The sequence below is a fragment of the Perognathus longimembris genome, chromosome 3 (genome assembly GCF_023159225.1).
Source record: "Perognathus longimembris pacificus isolate PPM17 chromosome 3, ASM2315922v1, whole genome shotgun sequence".
In the NCBI taxonomy this organism is placed as follows: Eukaryota; Metazoa; Chordata; class Mammalia; order Rodentia; family Heteromyidae; genus Perognathus; species Perognathus longimembris.
This window is the reverse complement of record NC_063163.1, coordinates 67,936,865-67,962,507: the sequence shown is the minus strand read 5'-3', so window position 1 is coordinate 67,962,507 and position 25,643 is coordinate 67,936,865. Positions and strand designations below refer to the sequence as shown.

Below are 25,643 nucleotides of genomic sequence, written 5' to 3'. Positions count from 1 at the left end.
CAGGGGGGAGGGGATGGGGAGTGACTTCTTGTTATCTTTCCCTCAGACACACAGTCACACAAGCATATGTGTTCCAAAGAGCAATGTTTATTCCAAACCATGCATGGTGGTATACTCCTGTAATCCCCACCATCAGGAGGCTTAGGCAGGAGGATGGTGAGTTTTGAGGCCAGCCTAGACTATCTAAAGAGACTGTCTCAAAACAAAATAAAAGGCCAGACTCCAGGGGTTCATGCCTGTCATCCTAGCTACTCTTGAGGCTGGGATCTGAGGATCGTGGTTCAAAGCCAGCAGGGCAGGAAAATCTGTGAGGCTGTTACCTCCAATCAACCACCAGTGGCTGAGAGCTAGCCTTGAACAAAAAAGCTCAGCAACAGCATCCAGGGCCTGAATTCAAGGCCCAGGACAGATACACACACACGCACACACACCTGGCACACACACACACCCTGGCACAAGACAAGACCAGCTGTGTCCTAGTAAGAACCTGCAACCCGGGTTCGCCCACTAGTCCTCACTTTGAGCAGGACTCCACCTTCTGGAGACTCCCAGAGCCCTTGGCCGCCCTCCAGTCCTGACCCTTTCCCTTGTCCCCCATGGGATGTGGGCGGGGCCTCCGGGGACCCGCCCCCAGGCCATTGATTGACGGATGGATGGATCCCCACCCTGGGATGTCCCGGGGCGTTGCCCAGTGACCCCCCCCTTCGGGCGGAGCAGGGGTCGGGGCCGTCCACCTCTTCCTCCCATCCCCGCAGTCGGGGGTCGGTGACCTTGGGAGGGGCGGGGCGGAGCGCGCCATGGGCGGGGCCTTCGGGGGCGTGGTCAGATTGGGGGCGGGGCCAGCGCGGGCGTGACGCCGACGGTAGCTGCGGCGGCGGCGGTGGCGGCGGCAGCAGCGGCGGCGGGCGGGGGGCGCCGCGGAGCCAAGTGCACACCAAACGCATTCGAGGAGGAGGAGGAGGAGCAACGGCAGCCAGGTAGGCGGCGGGGGTCCGTGCGCGGCCCCGCGCCCCGGCTTCCCGGGCCTGCCAGGGTCGCCTGTCCCCCACCCCCCATCGCCCGCCCGGCCCGCCACTCGCTGCCCGGCCCGCCCCCCCAATCGCCCGCCCGCCCCCCGCTGCTCCCTCTCTCTCCAGCCTGGCCCGTCCCCCATCGCCCGCCCGCCTCCCGCTGCGCGTCCCTCCATCGCCCGCCCGCCCCCCCCCATTGCGCCCCCATCTCCCGCACGGCCCGCCCCCCGCTGCGCTCGCCCCCAGCTGACCCGAAGCTGGATCCCCTCCTGGGGCTCCCTCCATGCTCTCTCTGCCGCTTTGCGGCTCCCCACCCTCCCGACCCCGGGCCAGCCCAGTCCCTCGCTCCGCCCAGGACCCCCTCCCTCCGCCAAGGCCCTCCTTGAATCCCCGCGGATCCCGGCCGCACCCCCTGTTCCCCCCCTAGACCGTCAGCCTTCCCTGGAGCACGCTTGTCTCCTGCAGGGAACCCTCGCTGGTCAGGGCCTCGCTGGTCAGGGACCCTGGGTCAGAACCCCCCCTCCCGTCAGGTCTCCCACCTCAGGCCCCTGCGCTCTGGCTTTTCTTGTCCCTGACTGAGGTTGCTTCTATCTCCTGGGGCTCTGCCTGGCACTCACTGGCCGGAGGAGGACTCGGGGTCCCTGCAGGCCTGCCAGGCCTGGGGTCTCAGGGTGCGCTGCCTGGCACAGGCAGAGACACCATGGTACCTGCAGGTGCACAGGATGGGATTCAAATCCTGTCCAACCTTGTCGCCTCCAGGCTCTATGACCTTGAGCCAGCCCCTACAACCCCCCCCCCCAATTCCAAGTTCAATACTCCGTGACCACTCTATCCAAATGGAGCGGGAGGCCCATGACCAGGGGGTCCCTGGGCCTGTGCATGGTGATGGTCCTCATGGTAAATCCTAGGACCCAGTGAGGGGCCCCTCCCTGAGGACACCCCACCTAATGGAGGCTGCTGCTCACAGCACCCCCAGTGAGGCTCTCCCCCCTGTCAGTCACCCAGGTCCCCAGGCTAGTAGTGACAGTTTATCTGCACACTCGTGTGCCCACTTCTGAGGTGACCCCCTGGAAAGTGCACTGTGTGCAGAGCTCGCTGACTCTCCCCACTTCCAGCCTCCTTCTGGGGTGCACAGCATGCAGCCACACACCTACCTGTCAGTCACAGAGTTAGTGTTCAGCTTCTATAACTTTGCCCTGCCTGTCTCTGGGGTGTGTGTTAGCTTGTCCCTTTCAAGCTTTGGTTTTTTTCTTTTGTGCCAGGGGTCTTGAACTTGGCCTGGTCACTATCCCTTAGCTTTTTTGCTCTAGGCTGGCGCTTTACCACTTGAGCCACAGCTCCACTTCTGGCTTGTTTGTGGCAGTTCACTGGAGATAAGAGTCTCACAGACTTCCCTGTCCAGGCTGGCTTTGAACCACAATCCTTATCTCTCAGACTCCTTCCTGAGGAGCTGGGAAGACAGGCATGAGCCACTGGTGGCAGCCCCCCCCCCTTTTTTTTTTCCTTTTCTAACATGTCTGTTGCCTTTGATCATCAGAACCCCTGGGACAACACCCTGCATCCCTACCCCCTATGGAGCCCTAGGGGTTGTAGTAATAACCCTGACTCAGTATCTGTCCCGGCTCCTCCATGTCAGGCCAGCACCCCTCTGCCTAAAGGCCCTGTCTACAGTCTGCATCGGGGCTTCCAGCCTCCTCACGAGCTGGGCGTGAGAACAAAATTGACTTGGATCTGCTTATTCTGGTTCACACGGTAGGGTCCTGCCTGATTCTGAGATCACCATTCCCACACATGCCTCAGAGCAGGAACCTGCCCACAGTGCCTGGGATGGCCGCAGGGAGGGCTTAGAAACAGATTCCTTGTCTCTGCTTTTGCCTAGACACATTTGCCTTCCTGTGCCCCTTTCCCTACAATTCTTCTCCTCCCCTCTCCAGCCCTTCAGGAATCTCTGTGCTGTGTGACCTTCTGAGATGGCCAGACCTCTCTGAGCACAGGCGAGTGGAGAGAGGCTAAGAGGACTCTCTCCCTCTCAGGGACTTCCTAACGCAAAGAGCATGTTAGAGAGCAGGTGGACAGAATGGGCCAGAGCGTGCAATGAGGGGCTTTATCTTTAGCTTCAAGTTTTGTTTTTTTTTTTTTTTGTTCTTAGGCTTGGTCTGTGAGTTTTCGTCTCCCTTGAGGGTGGAGGAGCGGGAGGCAGGTTGATGGCGCTAGAGGAGATGAAGGACGTGGTTGGCAGTCGTACAGTGCAGATGCCAAGGGCTGTGGCTCCTGATCCCGTCCTTTGGGGGAGCTAGAGCCCTGGATTTGAAACCCTCTTCCTCCCTCTCCTGAGCGGAGCTGACAGGCTCCGGATGCTGAGCGCATCAGGGTGACTTGCTGAGCTGGTGAAACCACTCGGGTGCAGTGTGCCTGGTTCTGGTCGCCAGAGAGGCGAGAGAGAGGGGTGAGTGACCCAGCTAGAGAGGGGACCCCTGCAGTCAGGGGAGGGAATCAGGTACTCAGGCACCCCCCAAGCTTCTTCCCGCTCCCAGTACCCTTGGGGAGAAGGCTCAGGCCCCAGATTTTGTTAGAGAGAAATTAAGCCACAGAAGGGGCTGGCACTCGGCCCGCCTGTGAGACAGAAGTGCTAAGTCAGCCTGGCCGGCCAGCAGGGCGTTCCAGGACACCTCCCTCTGAGGATCCCCCCCACTCCTGCACCCTGGGGCTCAGCGCTAGTCCCCTGGCAGGCTGGGTGGCCTCTGACCTTTGTCTCCACACAGGGTTCACCCAGGGTTTTAGCAGCTGCCCCCTCTTCCCCCCTGGTGTCCACTCCACCCCAGGAAGATGCCGGAGCAGAGCAATGACTACCGTGTGGTGGTGTTCGGCGCCGGCGGCGTGGGGAAGAGCTCGCTGGTCCTGCGCTTCGTGAAGGGCACGTTCCGGGACACGTACATCCCCACTATTGAGGACACCTACCGGCAGGTGATCAGCTGCGACAAGAGCGTGTGCACACTGCAGATCACAGACACCACGGGCAGCCACCAGTTCCCTGCCATGCAGCGGCTGTCCATCTCCAAGGGCCACGCCTTCATCCTGGTCTTCTCAGTGACCAGCAAGCAGTCGCTGGAGGAGCTGAGCCCCATCTACCAGCTCATCGTGCAGATCAAGGGCAGCGTGGAGGACATCCCCGTGATGCTGGTGGGGAACAAGTGCGACGAGACGCAGCGGGAGGTGGACACCCGCGAGGCCCAGGCCCTGGCCCAGCAGTGGAAGTGCGCCTTCATGGAGACGTCTGCCAAGATGAACTACAACGTGAAGGAGCTCTTCCAGGAGCTGCTCACGCTCGAGACCCGGCGCAGCATGAGCCTCAACATCGACGGCAAGCGCTCTAGCAAGCAGAAGAGGGCCGACCGCATCCGGGGCAAGTGCAGCCTTATGTGAGCCCTGAGGCCGCGCCCACCACCACCATCACCACCACCACCACCACCGTCATCATCATCTTCTCCGCCTCCTCCTCTTCATCCTCCTCGTCCTCCTCCACACCCTCTTCCTCCTTCTGGGTCCTCCCCAATCCATGTCTTCCTTCCTTCAATCCCCCCCACCTCCCAGTCTCCCTTCCTCTTCTTCAGCCTCCTCCCCTCATCCTCTTTCTCCTCCCCACGGGTCTTCATCCTCTTGCTTCCCTTCCCTTCTCTTCTCTTCTCTTCTCTTCTCTTCTCTTCTCTTCTCTTCTTTTCTTCTCTTCTGTTTTTGGTGTGCCAGTCCTAGGGCTTGAACTCAGGGCCTGGGTGCTGTCCCTGAGCTTTAGTGCTCAAGGCTAGCACTCTACCATGTTGAGCCACAGCGCCATGTCTGGCTTTTTGGTGGCTCATTGGTCTCATAGACTTTTCCTGCCCAGATCCTCAGATCTCAGCCCCGAGTAGCTAGGATTACAGGCACAAGGCACCATCGCCTGGCTTTTTCATCTTCCTCCTGAATCTATATCCTCCTCCTCCTCCTCTTCCTTTCTCCTTCCTATTTCTCTTTCCTCCTTCCTTCCTCATCCCACACCCTGACTGACCTAGGGCAGGGCTGGGGTCCCCACTTCTATCTTCCTCCTCCTCGCTAGGGTTCTCCCCTGTTCCCTTCTACTCCTCTGTCACCCCCTATTCTGCCTGTACCCCACACTCCAGTGCTGGAGCTGGGCCTGGGCCCCCTTACCCTCAGATAGGAAATGAGGAGCCAGCAAAAGGAGCTGGGACCAGAGAGAGGCCAGCCTTCCTCCAGCTCCATCCCTGTCCCTCTCTCACCCCCCCACGGGCACCATCTGCCCTCCCTCCCCCGCCCCTCCCCCACATTGGATCACTGTGACCTTGGGGGGGGGGCCGCGGGAGGTGACATGCACAGCGACCTCAGATTCTCTTTCTCCTTTCTTCTCCTCTTCACTCTGGTACGCACATCCCCCTCCATCCTTTTTGACCTCTGACCTGTGCCCACCCCCACCCCAAGTCCCAGAGCACCCCTTTCACCCCATTTGCACACTGGGGGTGGAGGAGCCCATGGGATGGGCCTCAGGCCACCAGGCAATAACCACAGGGCCTGCAGCTGCCTTGCCCAGCACCAATCCCAGCCGTGGGCCAGCGGACAGCCACCACAGGAGCCTGGGGCTGGGCAGTTCGGCTGGCTCCCCAGGGAGGCAGAGGGGGACACCCCTCCACGGACCCCTTTCCACTCAGGATCGCCCATCTGTGGACACAGAAATATTGGCCCAAGAGCAAGTCATCGCTGGACCCCTCTGTGGGGACCTCAGGAGGCTTGAGGGGGACACAGGTGTGTGTGTGCAGGGCCTGGCCAGATGTAAAGCCTGATGTATTTGGGGGGCTGAGATTGGGCCTGGCACTAGCAGACCCCAGAGGGCTCCTCTGGCCACGTGTGCTCCAGAGACAGACTGTCCCAGGCTTGAAGAGTCCCCGCAGCAGTGAGATGTGGGGTGTTTGAGTGCTCACATGAGCCCGGAGAGTGCGTCCCAGGTGTGCGAAGGTGGGTGTGAGCGTGGCGTCTCTTGCCGTGTGCATGGGTGGGTGCGTGTCTTTGTGCAGGTGTTGGTTTTTGTGCCAGTCTGCACAGAAGGAAGGTGTGGGGCATGGTGGCAAGCAGGGCTGGCGTCAGCGGGGTGGGGTGTCTGTGCCACTCTCTGTGCCCATTCCAGACTGTGGCGAGCTAACTCACAGCTGTATCAGTCAGCTTGTGCTGCCTAAGGAGTGAGAGCCAGTGTAGCACCGATATGACACCACGGGGGGTATTATCTTGCAGGTTCTGGGGGCCAAAGGCCTGGGTGGGCTGAGCTGGGCCCCTAACCTGGGTTCTTGCAGGCTGTGATCACAGTGCTGGCCAGGCTGGGGTCTCCCCTAGAGACGCAGCAGGGGAGTCTGCCTTCAGCTCGGGCCACTGTGCCTTGTGACACCCCATGGAGGGCCTCAGCCCCTTGCTGGCTGCTGTCACCTCGGGGCCTCCTGTGGTTCCTTGCCATGGGGACTTCTCCACAGGGGGCTCAAGACAGGGCAAGAGAGAGAGAAAGGACACTTACCGGGGTGAGTTGAGCCTGCCCTGGAGGGCGAAGAGGCAGCATGTGCGTGCATGGGTATGCGTGTGCCCAGTGTGGGGATGTGCCATGGCCTTACGGAGGTATAGCATTGTCTTTGAGTGTAGCTGACCCCCTTGTCTTTTAGCCAATCTGGGGTACCCAGCAGCAGGTAACCCCTCCCCCCCACAAACCCACTGCCCCTAAGTGGCTCCTGGCTGGACAGGGGCTGCAGCCCTTACTCAGGGACACACCCTGATAGCACAATCTCCGGGGGTGGGGGGGGTCCCTGGCCGCCCCAGGTCTCTCCTGTCCCAGCCTGCCAGCTCTGGGGGGAGAGGAGGGCTGTGCACAAGGAGGGCCCGGAGCCTGCCCGGCTGCTGGCCGTGCCACCTGGGCATCCCTGGTGCTGGAGACCCTGCCAGGCCACACTTGTGGTGACCCCCATCCCACTCCCTCCACCCCGCATGTGGGAGCCCCCCAACCCTGCTGTGGGGTCTGTGTAGCATTCGCTCTAGACATAGTCTTCCTGCAATAAAGACGTGGATCCTGCGTTCCCCAGCAGCGCCCTGGCCCTTCTTGTGGGAGCGGGTGGCGCAGTGGATGTGAGGCTGAGGGAGGAAGGGAGGGAGGAGAGAGGGGAGAAGGGAGAAGGTTCTCTCCAGGCAGGGTAGAGTAGAAGGCAGGCGTTCCACTGGGTTTAAGAGGCGAGGGAAACAGCACCATTGGCTCACGCCTGTCATCCTAGCTACTCAGGAGGCTGTGATCTGAGGATCGCGGTTCAAAGCCAGCCTGGGTAGGAAAGTTCATGAAACTCATCTCCAATAAACCACCAACAATGCCAGAAGTAGAACTCTGGCTTACGTTGCAGGGTGCTAGCTGTGTGCAAAAAAGCTTAGGAACAGCACATAGACTTTAAGTTCAAAACCCAGGACTGGGACACACGTACACAAAATTTCAGTTTTAAAAAAAATTGAGTTGATACTGCCCAGGCCCTGAGTTCAAGCCCCAGGACTGGCAAAAGAAACAAAAACCAACTGAGTCAGGTGCCAGTGGCTCATCCCTGTAATTCTAGTTACTCTGGGGGCTGAGATCTGAGGATCGTGGTTCAAAGCCAGCCCAGGCAGGAAAGGCTGTGAGACTCTTATCTCCAGTGAATCACAGTGGTGCTGTGGTTCATGTGGTACAGCACTAGCCTTGAGCAAAAGGAGTCCAGAGACAGTGCCCAAGCCCAGAGTTTAAGCCCCAAGCCCAGGAAAAAAAATGGTATGAGCCAAGCCTGTTTGTACACACGTGTAATCCCGGCTATTTGGGAGCTGGAGATAGCATTGTGGTTAAAGCCATCCCAGGCAAAAGTTAGTATATGTATATTTCATAAGCAAGCTGGGCATGGTAGTATGTGCTTGTGTGGTCTCAGTTATGTGGGAGATGGAGGTCGGTCTAAGGCCAGAGCAACAAAGACTTTTATTCACATATAAGTTTGTGCTTCCAGCAGATTTGTTTGTCAAAGCCCCAACTGGAAACAACAAATTTGGTCTTCATTATATAGGTGGATGTTTAAACAAACTGGTCTCTTCACACCATGGAATATTACTCAGCATTCAAAAGGAGCAGTCTAGGTACACTGCTTAGCAGTAGAATGCATACAACAAGCTCTGGGTTCAATCCTGACATGACAAAAGAAGCAAGGTGTTGATACAAGCCACAACGTGGGCACCATCTCCAGATAATTATATCAACTGGAAAAAGAAAAGCCAACAGACAAAATTTTTACACCCTTTATAACCATTGATCGTTATCTTTGGAGATAGGGTCCTTCTGCCCTCCACCCCCACCCCCTGTGGAGCCCTGGGATTACAGGTAGTTGCTTCTAGGCCTGACTGCCTGTACAGCCTTCAGGAAATGACAGACCTGTGGTTGGCCACCACTGCTGGGAAGCGACAGAACCACCAGGGGGCCCAGGGCCCCCTGGTGGTAGAAACTTGTTATTACAAGGTGGGTGTCCTGGCCATGACATTGCATGGGACAGAATTTCTCATAGCCCGGAACTGAGAGAGCAAACACAAGCTTCCTCTCTATTAATTCTGCATGACTGTGTCCTGATCTCAAGCTAAAAATAATATAATTTAAAAATAGTAGCAAGCGCCAGGCACCAGAGGCTCATGCTTGTAATCCTAGCTCTTCAGGAGGCTGAGGTCTGAGGACTGCAGTTAGAAGCCAGTCCATGAGACTCTCCAGTTAATCTCCAGTTAGCCTGCAAAAATCCGGTAGTGGAGTTGTGGCTCAAGTGGTAGAGCACCAGCCTTGAGCATACACACACACACAATAATGCGTAGACTATTTTAATCTTATAACTTGTTAAGTTGGCCTCCAGCCTAATTTATCAATTTATAAAATTAAAATTAGAAACTTGCTGGGGGCCAGTGGCTCAAGCCTGAAATCTTTGCTACTGAGGAGACTGAGATCTGAGGATTGCGGTTCAGAGCCAGTCAGGGCAAGAAAGTCCATGAGACCCTTATCTCCAATTAACCATCAGAAAACTAGAAGTGATACTGTGGCTCATGTGGTAGAGTGCTTGCTTTGAGCTGGAGTTCAGAGACAGCTCTCAGGCCCTGAGTTCAAGTCCCAGGACCAACAAAAATAAATAAATAAAACTTTAAAAATTCTGCTGGGGGGTCAATGGCTCATGCCTGTGATTCTAGTTATTCAGGTGGCTGAGATCTGAGGACTGGGGTTTGAAGCCAGCCTGGACAGGAAAGTCCATGAGACTTTTTTTTTTTTTTTTTTTGCCAGTTTTGGGGCTTGGACTCAGGACCTGAGCATTGTCCCTGAGCTTTTTTTTTTTTTTTTGCCAGTCCTGGGGCTTGGACTCAGGGCCTGAGCACTGTCCCTGGCTTCTTTTTTGCTCAAGGCTAGCACTCTGCCACTTGAGCCACAGCGCCACTTCTGGCCATTTTCTGTATATGTGGTGCTGGGGAATTGAACCCAGGGCCTCATGTATACGAGGCAAGCACTCTTGCCACTAGGCCATATCCCCAGCCCCTCTGAGCTTCTTTTTGCTCAAGGCTAGCAATCTACCTCTTGAGCCACAGCGCCACCTCTGGCTTTGTGTATATATGTGGTGCTGAGGAATTGAATCCAGGGCTTCATGCATGCTAGGCAAGCACTCTACCACTGAGCCACATTCCTAAACCTCAAGGATTCTTATCTTCAATTAAACACACACACACACACACACACACACACACACACACACACAGAAGTGGAGTTATGGCTCAAGTGGTTGATTGCTAGCATTGAGCAAAAAAAAAAAAAAAAAAAAAGCTCAGAGACTGGGCCGAGGCTCTGGGTTCAAGTCTCAGGGCTGGTACCCACCCCACCAAAAAGAAAACCAACCCTAAATTCTGGGTCTGGATGAGATGTCCACTTATCCACCTGGCCTGGCTCACTGCAGTGACTTCAGGAAAATTCTAGATGTTCAAGAACCCCTAGAGAGCAGCATTTCTTTGGGGGAAACATTCTGATTTTTTTTTTCTTTCCATTTTCTGAGCCAGCATCTCTCTGTTGTAGGCTAGGCTTGCCTAGAACTTGAGGTCTGGGAAGGCAGTGTGACCACCATGCCTGGTTCATTCACAAGGAAGTGAAAAATGGTGGACTTTTGGATTTCATTGTCAGATTTCTCTTGAAGGATTGGCGGGGGGGTGGGGGTGGGGGGGAACGACGACGACAATCCAGGGGACAGACAGGCAAGGGAGGGAAACACCCACCTCCAGGGGACCCATTTTCCCTCTGCCCAGAGGCGAGGATAGCTGGGGGCCAGCACATGGAAAGAGAGGTTCCTTCAGGGGTGACAGGCTCCCTGAGGAAACTGTCAGCTGGGATCACAGAACACCAGTGCCGGACCAAGTTCTTAATATCACCTGCTACGATGGCTGCTTTCTCCTTCCTAGCTAAGGCTCCTTTCCAGGACTGCACACTGCTTTCAGAAACACTTTAAATATCTCCCCCTACCATAGCAGGCATGGTGGGGCATGCCTGTCATCCTGGCTACTCAGGAGTTGGAGATCTGGAGGATGTAGGTTCAAGGCCAACTGGGGCAAAACCAAAAAGTAGTGAGATCTCATTTCAGTCAATAAGATGGACATGGAGATGTGTACCTTTCCAGGTAGGAGGCACTGGTAGGAAGATTGAGGTCCAGGCTGGCTCTGGATGGGAAAATAAAGCAAATAAGAGCTGAGAATGTGGCTCAAGTGGTGGAACGGTTGCCTAGCAAAAGCAAGGATTAAATTTAAACCTTGTTACGACCTTTTCTTAAAAAGTAAGTTAATATTTTCATATCCAGGCCTTATGCCGAGAGGTTCCACAAGAGGGAGCCTAAGCAGTACTCATGAAATTATCTTTTTTTTTCTCGGTCGTTGGGCTTGAACTCTGGGCCTGGGTGCAGTCCCTGAGCTCTTCAGCCCAAGGCTAGTGCTCTACCACTTGAGTCACAGCTCCACTGCAGATTTTCTGAGGGTTCTTTGGAGATAAGAGTCTCATGGACTTTCCTGCCTGGGTTGGCTTTGAACCGAGATCCTCAGATCTCAGCCTCCTGAGTAGCTAGGATGCCAGGCAAGAAATTATCTTTTATTGACATTCTCTCCACTCAAGAGAATGCTCAGAGCTAGGATTCAGGAATTGGAAGCTGTGCTCACGGCCCGGGATTCGAACTCGAGGCTTGGCTCTCTCCTCCTCGAGGTCATGCAATCCCCTGCGGAAAGCATCACCCAGCTTGCCGCGAAGTTCACCACAGAGCCCCGCTGCGTTGATTAGCATATCCCCGCCCACCCGCGCCTTTCCCGCTCGCGGGTGGCCAGGCAAGCTGCCATTCACAGCTCCGCCCTGGACCCTGGCCGCGCCCGAAGCCCCTCCCCCTATTCTCCGTGCAGCCTACCCCGCTGCCGGCCCCGCGCCCCGCCCCCGGCTCCGGCCTCCGCAGCCGTGGCTTGTGATTGGTCCCGCTGGAGTTTATTGGGGTCCGCCCCCTCCGGCAGGCCCCGCCCCGCAGAGAGGAGAGCGCCGGCGGGCCGGGGCGGCAGGTTGGGCTGCGCGGCGGGACTGAGGCGGCCGCGGCCGAGCTCAGGTAAGGTCGCCCGCCTCGCCGGGGGCTCCATCGGCCGGCCAGGGCTCGGCACCAGCTGAGGGGCTGGAGCTGGAGTTGGGGCGCGGGGATCGCTGAGGAGGGAGTGCGGCTGCGGGAGTCGAAGCTGGGTGAGCAGAGCGAGCCTGGAGCCGGGGTCCGGGATAGCGAGGGGGCTGGAGCCGGGGTCCGGGGGGTTGGAATCGGGGTCCAGGTTAGCGAGGGGGCTGGAGTCGGGGTCCAGGTTAGCAAGGGGGGCTGGAGTCGGGGTCCAGGTTAGCGAGGGGGTGGAGTTGGGGTCCTGGGTGCTGAAGTTGGGGTCCAGGTTAGTGAGGAGGATTAGAGTTGGGGGCCGGGTTAGTAAGGGAGACTGGAACTGGGGGTCCAGGTTAGTAAGGCGGCTGAAGTTGGGGTTGATGGGGGGCTGGAGTCAGGGTCCAGGTTAGCGAGGGGTTAGTGAGGGGGGCTGAAGTTGGGGTCTAGGTTAGCGAGGGGGCTGGAGTTGGGGTGGGGGGGCTGAAGTCGGGGTCCGCGTTAGCGAGGGGTGCTGGAGTTGGGATCTGGTGACTGGAGTTAGGGTCTGAGTTAGTAAGGGAGACTGGAGTTGGGGGTCCAGGTTAGTGAAGGGGGCTGGAGTTGGGGCCTTGGGGTGGAGTTGGGGTCCAGATTAGTAAGGGAGACTGGAACTGGGGGTCGGGGGTAAGTGGAGGGGGGTGTCTGGAGTTGAATCTGGGTTAGCGAGGGGGCTGGAATTGGGGTCCGGGTTAGCCAAGGGCTGGAATTGGAGTCAAGAGGAGGAGCTGGAGTTGAGGTTCAGGTGAACAAGGGGAGGCAGGAGTTGGGGTGGAGATTAGCTGGTGGGGACTGGGGCTGGAGTCTGAAATGGGGTTTTTGCATGGGGCGCAGCAGAAGCTGTTAGAGGTTGGGGGGAGTTGGGCAGGGGTGAGGGGTGTATTTTAGTCCCAGTTAGAGAGGCTGCAATTAGAGAGGAGTGGGAGGGTCCCTGGATGGGGTTTGCTGGCAAGGTCCAGCGAAGTTAGGACAGAGCTTGAGGAACAGAGGCTTTACATGGGGGTCAGGCTTGATCTGGAGGAGTGTGAGGGGTCATCAGGAGGGAGGGCTGGCCCCTGGCTGGGGTCCTCCTGAGGACCTGGGTGGGGCATGAGAGCGGAGGTGCGGCGGGGGCAAAGGCTGGGATGGCCTGGTCCAGGTGCCCGGCTGGAGGCTGACCAGTTTGGAGAATTGGGAGGGGCTGGGGTGGGCTTGGTCCTAAAGATTTGGAGAGTAATCAGGCCTTGGAGGGGAGGGGGCATTAGTGACTCGGGGTTCAGATTGAAATGGGGTGAACCCCCTAGAAGAAGGGTGCATCGACACCCCAAGGTCTCTTTCTAGGATGGAAAGGCCCTTGGAGAAACGTTGGGCTCATGGTGGGGATGGAATCTTTTAGGAATGACCTTGGGTGTTTGGGGGTGATGATACTGAAGGATGTGGGTGGCATTTCTTCCTCCGAGGTAGCAGGGAGGTTGCTGGGGTTGAAGGAGGGCAGCTGAAGATTAGCTGGTGACCCGCTGAGAGGCTGTCATGGTTGCTAGGTGTCAAACAGCCAAGGCCAAGTTCACAAACTTGGTTTTGTGCGTGCGCATGTCCATGTCCATGCGCATGAGCATGCCCTGGCACAGCTAGGGTCCAGCCAGGGTTCGGCCAGACTGTGACCCACCGCTGGGAGATGGATGAACCAGTGTTCGGAGTTTGCCTCTAGCTGATGTCACTTTCGTGTTCTTCTCTTCTCCCCCATCTAGTGGGCGTGAGAAAGACAATGGTGTAGCTGGTGGGGACGCCCCGCGCATGCGTCCCCTCCCCACGGGCGCCCCCCCAAGTCAGGGCCCCCTCCCCCAGGCTGGCAGCATGCTCTAAGCTTTGAACACATGTTCTAAATTAAGGGCTTTCTGGAGGGGGGCGCTGGGAGGAGATGGGTGGTGGGGGGAGAATGACAGGGTTGTCACAGAAGAGAGAAAAGAATTACAGCTCCAGGCCTGCCCTACCATATTGGGGTACATGGGAGAAGAACTCCAGGAGTTTCAAAAATGAATTTGCATATGGGGGACAAAAGGAAAGGAGAGAGGGAGAAAAAAGGAAGGAATGAAAATAGGCAAGCAAGCAAACATTTCCATATTATTAAAAAAGAGAGGCCAGGCACTGATGGCTCACACTTATAATCCTAGCTACCCAGGAAGCTGAGATCTGAGGATCAAGGTTCAAAGCCAGCCCAGGGAAGGAAAATCTGTATGAGTCTTATCTCCAATTAACCACCAGAAAACCAGGAGTGGGGGCTGGGAATATGGCCTAATGATAAAGTGCTTGCCTTGAATACATGAAGCCCTGGGTTCGATTCCTCAGTACCACATATATAGAAAAAGCCAGAAGTGGTGCTGTGGCTGAAGTGGTAGAGTGCTACCCTTGAGCAAAAAGAAGCCAGCGACAGTGCTCAGGCCCTGAGTTCAAGACCCAGGACTGGCAAAAAAAAAAAAAAAAGAAAAAAAGTGAAGAGAACACTAAATAGGAAGACTCTGTCTGGACCTAGCAGATAGTGGTGAAGAAGCAACATGTCTACTTAAGAGAAGGGTGCCTGATTATTCTGATTTAGGGTTAAGCCATAAGAAATCATTGCAAGCTCACGCCTGTGTGCTGGTTGCTCACGCCTATAATCCCAGTTATAGGAGGGTGAGATCTGAAGATCATGGTTCAAAGCCAGCCCAGGCAGGCTTGTCTGTGAAACTCTTTTATGTCCAATTAACCACCAAAAACCTGAAAATGGAGCTATGGCTCAAGTGGTAGAGTGCTAGCCTCAAGCATAAAAAGATCAGGGACAGCAGCACCCAGGCCCTGAGTTCAAGCCCCAGGGCGAGCACAAAAAGAAAAAGAGTATCTCCCTTGGAGAGGAGAAAGGAATCACACTGCTTCTAGCAAATTCTCCACAGAGTGACTTGGTTTTCTTTTGTGACTGATTGACCAGCAGTGGGCATGGAAAGATGGCCATGGGGACAATTTAATTTGTCTTTGGTTTTCAGTGGAGCTTGAGGGGGACGGGAAGGAAGTTTGAGGTCCCGGGGTGATTCTTGATCTTTCAGGGAACTGCATTTAGGGGGATATCTGTTGAGTAATGCTCTTATTTTCTGTCCGTGTTTCATGCTTAGTCAAGCATGGGGCCTTGTTGTTTGAATGAATAGCAAAGTACACAGAAATTATCTTCACTCATACACCTCACTGGCTTAGTGGTTACTGAATGGATTTTTTTTTGTACACTGCATAGTAACATTTTAAAAAGCTGACTTTCTATTCAAGGTGTTGTAGCAGCTTTTCTCATTTGCATTTGGAAGCAGATGGTCTTTTCAGTGATACTGACTGGGCTGAGGTGTGGCTTAGTGGCTAGCACTTCCCTAGGACCTGGGTTCTTATCCCAATACAGCAAAAATAGACCCCCAAAAGGTGTTGATGGCAGGGGTGTTGGTGGCTCACACCTGTCATCCTAGCTACTCAGGAGACCAAGATCTGAGGATCACAGGTCGAAGCCATCCCAGGCAGGAAAGTGTGAGACTCTTATCTCCAGTTAACTAGCAAAAAGCTGGAAGTGGAGCTGTGGCTCAAGTGGTAGAGTACCAGCTTTGAGTGAAAAAGCTAAAGGGTAGTGTCCAGGCCCTGAGCTTAGGACCCATTAACTGGTATATATACACACTTAACCAATAAAAGTGTTTACTAAATTTTAATTTTCAAAAAGCCTTTGTAACTCTCCCTCCCTCCCTTTCTTCCTTTTGTGCTGGAAATGGAACCCAAGGCTGTGTACATGGTAGGCAAGTTAAACTTCATACGTCTACATCTTAACCTTTGTAAATACTATTATTTATTTATTTATATTTTATTTTGTTTCTAATGTAGCCCAAGCTGCTCTTGAATTGGAGATCCTCCTACCTCAGTCTCCTGAGTGCTGGGATTACAAGTGTGTCCTACTCCACCTGATTTGAAATTTGTTTTGTGTTTGCGCCAGCACTGGGGCTTGAACTCGGGCCCTTGAGTATGCTCAGGTTGCTTGCTTGATGGAGCTCTACCACTTGAGCCACCCCTTCAGCTTGGACTTTCCTGCCTGGGCTATCTTCAAGCTTGGACCCTCAGATCTCAGCCTCCTGAGTAGCTAGGATGACAAGGGTGAGCCACCAGCACCTTGGGGGCTTGTAATTTCTTTCAAAATGGCTGTGCCTGGCATCTGAATTTGGAATTTTCTAGAGAGGGCCGTTGCTGTGGCCATCATCGCAGTGGTCAGGGTTGACAGAAAGAGAGTTTCTGCTTTGTGTTCTGGCAGCAGCCCAGTGAGTGAGTGAACGCCTGAGCTAGCTTTTCCTCGAGAGGAAGTTTTGTCACAGAGGAACCTTCTTAAGTCTCTGAGTTCAAACCAAAGTGTCTGTGCACTATCCCTGTCCCCTACGAGCTGGGGGAAAACAACAACACTGTGATGACTAAATGGGAGGCACTAAGATTTGGGGTGAGTTGTCCAGGGGCACACACCAGCCTCCACATGCTTGCTCCCCTTTTCCTGTGGGGATGGGTTCCATTCTCTCTAGGTTTCTGGGGGATCACTCATGTCTTGTCATGCCACTAGTGGGTAAGGAGCTTCTTGAAGCCATTGCAGGTTCTTCTCAAGATTTCTGCAAAGGGAGAAGTCTTATACAGCTTTTGAATTTTAAATGGATGGAGGCATAATTTGCATATCTTAAAATTCAGCTGTTTTATGCATATAATTTAGGGGGTTTTGGTAAGCTCATGCAGCCATTTCCGTACATGGATTTTGAGGGGGAGGCAGTGGTAGGGTTAGAACTCAGGGCCTCTCACTTGCTAGAGAGGTGTTCTACTACTTGAGCTACATCTCCAGCCTGTTTTGGCTTTAGTTAGTTCAGGTACGGTCTTGTGTTGTTGCTGGGGTTGACTTCAGGCCTCAGTTCTCCCGCCTATGGCGTCTGGCATATCTGGAATGTCAGGTTCATGGCATGTCTGGAATGCCCAGTTCACTGGTGTATGGGGTCTTGAGACCTTTTTATCCAAGCTAACCTCAAACCACTATCCTCCTTATCTTGCCCCCTTGAATAGCTGGGATTATAGGTGTGAGCCCCTGTTCCTGGCTCGTAAAACTGATTGTTACAACTTGCTATTACCTTGGTAAGGTCCCTTTCCCCTAAGCCTTTACCCCATCTCCTCCCCAGCCCTTGGCCCCCAGGAGTCTACTTCCTGCCTCTGGACCTGCCTGTTCTCAGGCCACACACTGTGGGTGCTGCTAGTGTCTACTTTTCTTACTGAGCATGGTTCCCTCTGGTCTCTCCACACTGTGGCATGGGTCAGAGCCTCATCCTGTTCATAGGTGGCTAGTATTCTAGCATGTGGATGGACCATGCTGTGATGTCCCTCCATTCATCCACCCACCTATCCATTCCCATATCTGTCATCCATCCATCCATCCATCCTTCCATCCATCTATCCACATATCCATCCATCTATGTACCAGTCCTGGTGCTTGAACTCAGGGCCTGGGCACTGTCCCCAAGCTTTTTTGCTCAAGGTTAATGTTCCACCACTTGAGCAACAGCTCCACTTCTGGCATTGAGTAGTTAATTGAAGCTCAAAGTCTCATAGACTTTCCTCCCTGGGCTGGTTTTGAATTGTGATCCTCAGATCTCAGACTCCTGAGTAGCTGGGATTACAGACGTGAGCCACCTTTGCCTGTCTTGGGTCACAGGACTTCTAGGGCTATACAGTAGTTTCGTCCAACCCTGTAATGGTGGATTCATGTCATTGTACATTTGTCCAAACCTATAGAATGAGCCCTACTGTCACCCACCCAGTCAACAATGGCATAACAATGGTCCCCTTGGACAGGGACTTATAGTGGCAGAGCCGGGGGGGGCAGTCTATTTTTTAAAAACTCAAATGTATCTGACTATTTTAATGCAGTCACAGAATCATAAACTCTTATTACAAATGGTTGTCCTGATGCTTCCCCCACCCCACTCTTTCTCCTCTCTCTCTTTTGGAGGTCTCCCTGTGTAATCCAGACTAGCCAGAAACTCTCCATCCCCCTGCCTCAGCCTCCCAAGTGCTGGGATTACAGGTGTATACCCACCACCATGCCCCACACTTGATGAGATGCCCAGGCCTGAGGCCCCAGATCCAAGAGCCAGTTGAGCAACTGGGCCCAGCAAACCTTTGACCACTGAAATGGCCCCTGGATTGCACCCTTACTCCCCCAAGGCATCTCACAAGCACCCCATTCACGTGGCACTCCCAGGAGTTGGCACAAGTTCTGAGGCTTAAAATAGGCATACAACGGGCCTTTGTTGAAGAGAGGAAGGAAGGAAGGGACACTCACACAGAGGAGACAGCCACAGAGGTGTCCAGGAAGCTGGGGTCAGTGCCAGGGGCGCAGCCGGGGGAGCTGGCAAAGGGGGCTCCAGCCAAGGGCGTCCTGGGAGCTCTGGTAGCACCAGGGCTGGGGAGGTGTGTGGCTGGACTCCAGCGGTGGTGACTGATGGTGAGGGCGCAGGCGCTGATGGCCAGCCTGGCTGGGATTCTGGTCACGTGGAATGGACTGCTGGGCTGGAACAGCAGAGCATGCGCAAGCTCAGAGCCCCTCTGTAACATGGGGTGCTTGCAGAAGCAAAAGCACCCCGAAACGATTACCTCAAGTACTGTTCAGTGAAACCCCAGCCCCCACCTCCTAGAACAAAGCCCCTTAAATAGCAGCACAATTCACAAAAGTCAAAAGGTAGGAACAGGGACCAATGCTGGTGGCTCATGCCTGTAATCCTAGCTCCTCTGGACTGGGAATGTGGCGTAGTGGTAGAGTGCTTGCCTAGCATGCATGAGCCCCTAGGTTTGATCAACAACACAACAACAAAATAAAATAAAAATTTAAAATTCTTTAAAAAAATAAAAAAGGACTAAGATCTGAGGATGGAGGTTCAAAGCCAGCCTAGGCAAGAAAGTCCATGAGATTCTTATCTCCAATTAACCATTAAAAAAGCTGGAAGTAGGGGACTGGGAATATGGCCTAGTGGCAAGAGTGCTTGCCTCGTATACATGAAGCCCTGGGTTCGATTCCCCAGCACCACATATATAGAAAATGGCCAGAAGTAGCACTGTGGCTCAAGTGGCAGAGTGCTAGCCTTGAGCAAAAAGAAGCCAGGGACAGTGCTCAGGCCGAGTTCAAGGCCCAGGACTGGCAAAAAATAAAAAAAATTAAAAAGCTGGAAGTAGAGCTGTGGCTCAAGTGGTAGAGTGCTAGCTAGCCTTGAGCAAAAGAAGCTCAGGGACAGTGCCCAAGCCCTGAGTTCAAACACCAGGACCAATACACATACACACACACACACACACACACACACACACACACACACACACAAATTAGAAACAAAATCCTGTGTTCCACCTGCCCATTTACCCTCCCCAGTGTATTATGTGACATAAGCTCAGCACAGTGACCTTGGGTAACCTTGGAGGGAGCTGACCCTGGCATATTTTGGAGTGGAACTCTGGGCCTCACATGCAGTAAAGTCCAGGCTCTGCCACTGAGCTACACCTCAAGCCCTCTGACAGATTCTTCTACACCCTTCACCCCCAAGAAACTGCACTACTCAAGGCAGCACAGTGAAACATTATACCTACTCTTTCTCATTTCCTTTTGGGTTTTGTTGGCTCACTCGCTTGGTCTTATGGTGATTTTGGGATTTGAACTCAGGGCCTTGCATTTGCTGGACAGATACTCTACCACCGGAGCCAAGCCTTCAGTCCTTTTGACTTCCGTTAGTTTTTCAAACAATTTTGCATGTATGACCAGATCAGCCTGAACCATGATCCTTCTATTTCTGCTTCCCACAGAGCTGAAATGACAGGTGTGTGCCATGACTGTGCCCAGCTATTAGCCGTGATGGGATGTGGGAGGTCTCACAAACCTTTTGCCTCAAATCACAACCTCCCCAGTCTCTGCCTCTTGTATAATTGGGACTATAGGCACAAGCCACATTGCCTGCCTTTAAAATTTTTTTTTCAAATTTTATCTTTGTTATTGTTACTTTTAAGGATTTGTACAAAGGGGTTACAATTTCCTAAGTCAGGTGCCTTTTTAGTTTTTGAGGCAAGGCAAGGCTTCACTCTGTACTTTAGGCCTGGAATTGAACAATCCTTTGTGATCAATTGTTTGCTTTTCTTTGAAAATGGGTTTGTAATAATTGTACATTTATCTATCTATCTATCTATCTATCTATCTATGTATCTATCTATCTATCTATCTATCTATTTATTTATTTATGCCAGTCCTGGGCCATGGACTCAGGGCCTGAGCACTGTCCCTGGCTTCTTTTTGCTCAAGGCTAGCACTCTACCACTTGAGCCACAGCATCACTTCTGGCCGTTTTCTATATATGTGGTGCTGGGGAATTGAACTCAGGGCCTCATGTATGCGAGGCGCACTCTTGCCACTAGGCCATATCCCCAGCCCTAATCGTACATATTTAATGATTATTTTTATGGTGCTGGGGATGGAACCCAGGTCTTGTGTATGTTAGATTCCTTTCTGAGCTACAGCCCAGATTGGCTATTTAAAAAAAAAAAATTGTTGTAGAAAATCTGAGCTGGGCACCTAGTGGCTCATACCTGTAATCCTAGCTACTTTGGGGGCTGAGATCTGGGACTCATGATTGAAAGCCAGCTCAGGCAGGAGTATCTGTGAGACTCTTATGTCCCATTGTGCTGTTCCTGAGCTTGTGTGCTGTTCCTGAGCTCTTTTGCTCAAAGCTAGTGCTCTACCCCTTTGAGTCACAGCTCTACTTGCCATTTTCTGGTGGTTAATTGGAGATAAAAGTCTCTTGGGCTTTACTGCCTGGGCTCGCTTTGAACCACGATCCTCAGATCTCAGCCTCCTGAGATGACAGGTGTGAGGCGCCAGTGCCAGGCTAACTTGGTACATTCTCATGAACTCCACATCCTATTCAGATTTCATCCATTTCCCCCTAATATCCTTTTCTGCCCAGAATCCCATGTGACATTTAGTGGTCCTAGATCCTTGGTCTCCTTTAGGCTGGAATATATTCTTCAGTTCCCAGTGTCTCATGATCTTGACCATCTTGATCCCTGGCTGGGGTCTTTGTGGACTGTCCTCTGGGCTAGGCTGGTAGGGTTGTAGGTTCCAGGTACCTTTTTCTGTGTGTGTTGAGCACAGGGGCTTGAACTTAGGGCCTGAGCATGAGCTGAGAGAGTGGCAGAGAGACCCAAGGCAGTCGTAGTCCCACTGGGGCCATGTCCTAAGCACCTCCACTAGGGCCCTACTTCCCTCCAGGCAAGCCACCACTTGTGCCACTCCTCTAATCTGGCTTCATTGGTTAATTAGTGATGAATCTTGAGGCCTTTTCCTCCTGAGCTGGCTTTGGAACCTTGATCCTCCAGATCTCAGCCTCAGCCTCCCTAGTGGCTGAGATTACAGGTGAGTCACCGGCACTGGCTTGTATTGAGTTCGATTGTGGCAGATTACATAGAACACAGGCCCCGTAATGAGTTGTCAGTGTCCGGCGCAGCAGCCGCCAGCCTTCTGCACAGCTGTGCCGCCCTCACCACTGTCTCCACCAGTGGGTACACCTCTTCTGGACATTACTTATCCCCGGGGTCACATCCTACTGTGTGGCCTTTTATGTGAGCTGCTTTTATCTGCACCAGGTCCTTGGTGTTCAGCTGCCTTTAGATTTTCTGGTCTAATAATCTTCCATTGTGCGAAGAGACCTCCATTGTGCCAATCCACTCAGCTGTCGTGGGACAGGGGGCTGCTGTGGACATGGGTGCCCTGTTCATTTTCGTCTCTCAGATCCACTCCACAAGGGTCACAGCTGGACCGCCATGCACTTTGCATAACCCACTGAGCACGCTCTGTGTGTGTCTTTATGCCCGCTGGGAGTTTTGTCTATTTGTATCTTCTTTATCAAGCCGAGCCTTTCCGGACTGAGTTCCTCTGGAAGCCAGCTTCTCCCCCTACCTCTGGGGTTCTGTTTTTCTCCTCACTCTTGACTTTGATGAGTTCGCCCCCCATGCTCTCCACCCACGTCTTCTCCTCATCACCCTTTAACTTTGTGCTCAGGTGACAACTCTAAAAGACACCCACCTCCCTGGTGCTGGGGGGTGGGGGCCGCCCTGTCTTCCTTTATTTTTGCCAATCCTGGGGCTTGTTGTTTTGTTTTTTTGTTTTGGCCAGTCCTGGGCCTTGGACTCAGGGCCTGAGCACTGTCCTTGGCTTCTCTTTATTCAAGGCTAGCACTCTGCCACTTGAGCCACAGCGCCACTTCTGGCCATTTTCCATATATGTGGAGCTGGGGAATTGAACCCAGGACCTCATGTATACGAGGCAAGCACTCTTGCCACTAGGCCATATCCCCAGCCACCAATCCTGGGGCTTGAACTCAGAACCTGGGTGCTGCCCCTGAGCTTCTTTTTGCTCAAGGATAGCACTCTACCACTTGAGCCACAGCGCCACTTCCGGCTTTTTCTGTGTATGTGTTGCTGAGGAATTGAACCCAGGGCTTCATGCATGCTAGGCAAGCACTCTACCACTAAGCCACACTCCCAGGCTTCCTTTGATTCTTTATGTCATGTGGGGGTGAGTCTGCCACAGAGAATGGGGCAGGGCGTTGTGTGTGTGTAGGGGGGGGGTCTGCATTCTGAGAAGAGCCTGGGACAATGAGAAGAGCAGGAGGAGGCTTTGGTAGGCTGCCAGAGTACCTGGAAATATGTCTGCCCCAGCCTGTGGCTGTCCCATCATCCACAATCCCGTCCCTCCCCATGGCAGAGGGGACCCAGCAGGTGGAATCAAGCTCAGCATCCTGGATCTGATCATCCTGGGGGACCCGGAATCACCACAGGGTCCTCATGAGAGGAGGCAGGAGGCCCAAGGCCAAGAGACTGAGAGCATGAGCTACTCTGAAGAAAGAGGAAGGGGCCGCGAGCCAAGGGCTGCGGGACCTCAGAAATGAGGCGGGCAGGATGCGCATCCTCCCTGGAGCCACGGGGGGACCAGCCCTGACACACTCAGGTTTATACTGTTGTTCTCCACACTCTCAAATGGCCAGTTTTGGTTTTGCTGGCCCTGGGGCTTGAACTCAAGGCCTAGGTGCTGTCCCTTTTTTTTTTTTTTTTGCCAGTCCTGGGCCTTGGACTCAGGGCCTGAGCACTGTCCCTGGCTTCTTCTCGCTCAAGGCTAGCACTCTGCCGCTTGAGCCACAGCACCGCTTCTGGCGGTTTTCTGTATATGTGGTGCTGGGGAATCGAATCTAGGGCCTCGTGTATCCGAGGCAGGCACTCTTGCCACTAGGCCATATCCCCAGCCCTTTTTTTTTTTCAATCAAGGCTAGCACTCTACCACTTGAGCCATAGCTCCACTTCCAGCTTTTTGGTGGTTCATTGGAGATAAGAGTCTCACGGTGGGCTGGGGATATAGCCTAGTGGCAAGAGTGCCTGCCTCGGATACACGAGGCCCTAGGTTCGATTCCCCAGCACCACATATACAGAAAACGGCCAGAAGTGGCGCTGTGGCTCAAGTGGCAGAGTGCTAGCCTTGAGCGGGAAGAAGCCAGGGACAGTGCTCAGGCCCTGAGTCCAAGGCCCAGGACTGGCCAAAAAAACAAAAAGAGTCTCACGGACTTTTTCTGCCCAAGTTGGCTTCAAACCATGATCCTCAGACCTCAGCCTCCTGAGTAATTGGGATGACGGGCGTGAGCCACCTACCACTGAGCTCTGTGCTGTTTCTTTTCTTTTCTTTTTTTGCTAGTCCCAGGGCTTGGATTCAGGGCCTGAGCACTGTCCCTTGTTTCCTTTTGCTCAAGGCTAGTACTCTACCACTTGAGCCACAGCGCCACTTCGGCTTTCTCTGTGTATTTGGTGCTGAGGATTTGAACCCATGGCTTCATGCATGCTAGGCAAGCACTCTACCGCTAAGCCACATTCCCAGGCCTCTGTGCTGTTTCTTGGGCCTTCATCCCAGGGTTAGATTCTCCTGCATTTAGAGCCTGTGTCAGCTGCTTTGAGTTCATCATTCTCTGCATTTACCTGGAGTGCAGCCCCCAGATCCCCTTCTGTGGGCCTGCATCCAGGTCAGACCACTGAGGCAGGTAAGGGAGTGAGGACAGTATTGCCTGCGGCCCAGGCCCTTTGCTCTTTCCTGGCCTGTGCTTCTCGAGGTGCTCTGGCTTCCTGGTGGCTGTGGGATTACCGCAAGGCTTCCATGTATTGCAGATGACAGGAGGTTCCAGGCCATCACGGGAGTGAGGGACCGCCTCCCTCCCACCCACATGGCTGCAGCTTCAGGCCTAGCCAGGATGTGGAGCTGTCAGCCCAGTGCAGTGCCACAGGCTGGTGGCACTTCCAGTGGTCACATGCAGAATTTCTGTCAACCTAGTTACACTGGTATGTGTGCAGCTAAGGGAAGGAAAAACCCTAGTGCAAAGCCAGTTGTGCTAAGGCCACCTGCAAGCCCAGCTCTTGGGAGGCTGAGGCAAGAGGATCAAGAGTTTGAGTCCAGGAGCTCCCTAGTTGTGACAGCCACACCTACTGCCCAATATGGCTCAGGGTTCCCTGGCTGTACACAAGGAATCAAAACACACACTTAGTGTGGTTACGCATGCCTGTGATTCCAGTCATGCTGGAGGCAAAAAGCAGGAGGCTCTTACTCCCAGCCTGGGAAAAATTGTAAGACCCTCCCTGAAGAAACACTGGAAGCAGGAGACAGCTGTGGCTTAAGGCAGAGTACCTACCTAGCTCTGGGTGAAGCTCTGGGTTCAAATCCTAGTACTGCCTAAAAACAATCCGTGTGGAGCTTTGTTGGGCTTTGTGTGGATAGACTGCAGCTGGGATAAAAGCCCCAGTGCCACCCCGCCTGCTGGGCTGTGCCTGCCCCTCTCCCCAGGGCGGTGGCCTGTAGCCCTGTTCTCTGGGAAGATTTGTCTGCAGAGCACTGGGAAGTGTAATTAAGCGGCCGCTTTTCCTCTAAGGTGGTGGCACAGATTTGTTCCTTTGCTAGATGAGCAGTATTCACGTCCCTTCAGAGCTGGGTGCAAGTCAGGCCAGGAAGCTTCCCGTGCTGAGATTGCGTGGAGATCTGAGTTTGTGCCTCACTGGGTCTCCCTGCCACCACCCACATGAAAACCAGACTGCATTCTTTTTATTTCTTTTTTTTGCCCCAGTCCTGGGGCTTGAACTCAGCCTCCTGAGTAGCTGGGATTACAGGTGCGGCCACCAGCACCCGGCATCACACACTCTATTCTTTCCAGGGGAAGTGACACAGGAATGGCTGGCCATTCTGGAGGACTGGGAGGGCCTGAAGTGGGGACTATTAGTGTGGGAGGGGTGTGTCCTTGTGGCTATAGCTGGGCCTCTGTGGAGGTGCTGTCTGGATACTTGGGGGGGGGGTGTTTATTCCATGGGACTGTGCTAGTCACTATTGCATCAGTGTGAGAAATAACTGAGTATGACTGTGACACATGCCTGTAATCCTAGCTTGGTTGCTTCTAGATTGTCAGTGGTGAGGCCAAGCCTCATGGCAGGAGGGGGAGGGGGAGTGAAGCTGCTCACCTCTTGGCCTCTGGGAAGTAGAGAGAAGTGGGGGGGGGGGCAGAGGAAGGGGCTGGGGCTAAGATAAACCTTCAGCCAGGTACTGGTGGCTCACACCTGTCATTCTAGCTACTCAGGAGGCTGAGGTCTGAGCCAGCCCAGGCAGGAAAGTCCCTGAGACTCTTAGCTTCAATTGACCACCAGAAAACCAGAAGTGGAGCTGTGGCTCAAAGTGGTCGAGCACTAGCAAAAAGAGCTCAAGGACAGTGCCCAGGCCCTGAGCTTAAGCCCCAGGACTGACTCTCTCTGTCTCTCTCTCTGTCTCATGCCCACGCACACACGCACACACACA

General features: G+C 53.9%; 2 protein-coding genes across 2 annotated transcripts in view; both read left to right on the top strand.

The window, feature by feature from the left end:
- The first annotated feature begins 3,832 nt into the window (after positions 1-3,832).
- Diras1 (DIRAS family GTPase 1) lies at positions 3,833-4,433 on the top strand. The gene has a single exon (XM_048342067.1). The coding sequence runs from the start codon at positions 3,837-3,839 to the stop codon at positions 4,431-4,433; it is 597 nt and encodes a 198-aa protein (XP_048198024.1). The 5' UTR covers positions 3,833-3,836.
- A 7,185-nt stretch (positions 4,434-11,618) lies between these two features.
- The window catches only part of Gng7 (G protein subunit gamma 7), an 82,062-nt gene continuing 68,037 nt past the window's right edge, over positions 11,619-25,643 (top strand). Inside the window, exon 1 of the mRNA XM_048342072.1 lies at positions 11,619-11,674. The gene's annotated coding sequence lies outside the window, so the exon portion shown is untranslated. The remainder of the gene's footprint in view (positions 11,675-25,643) is intronic.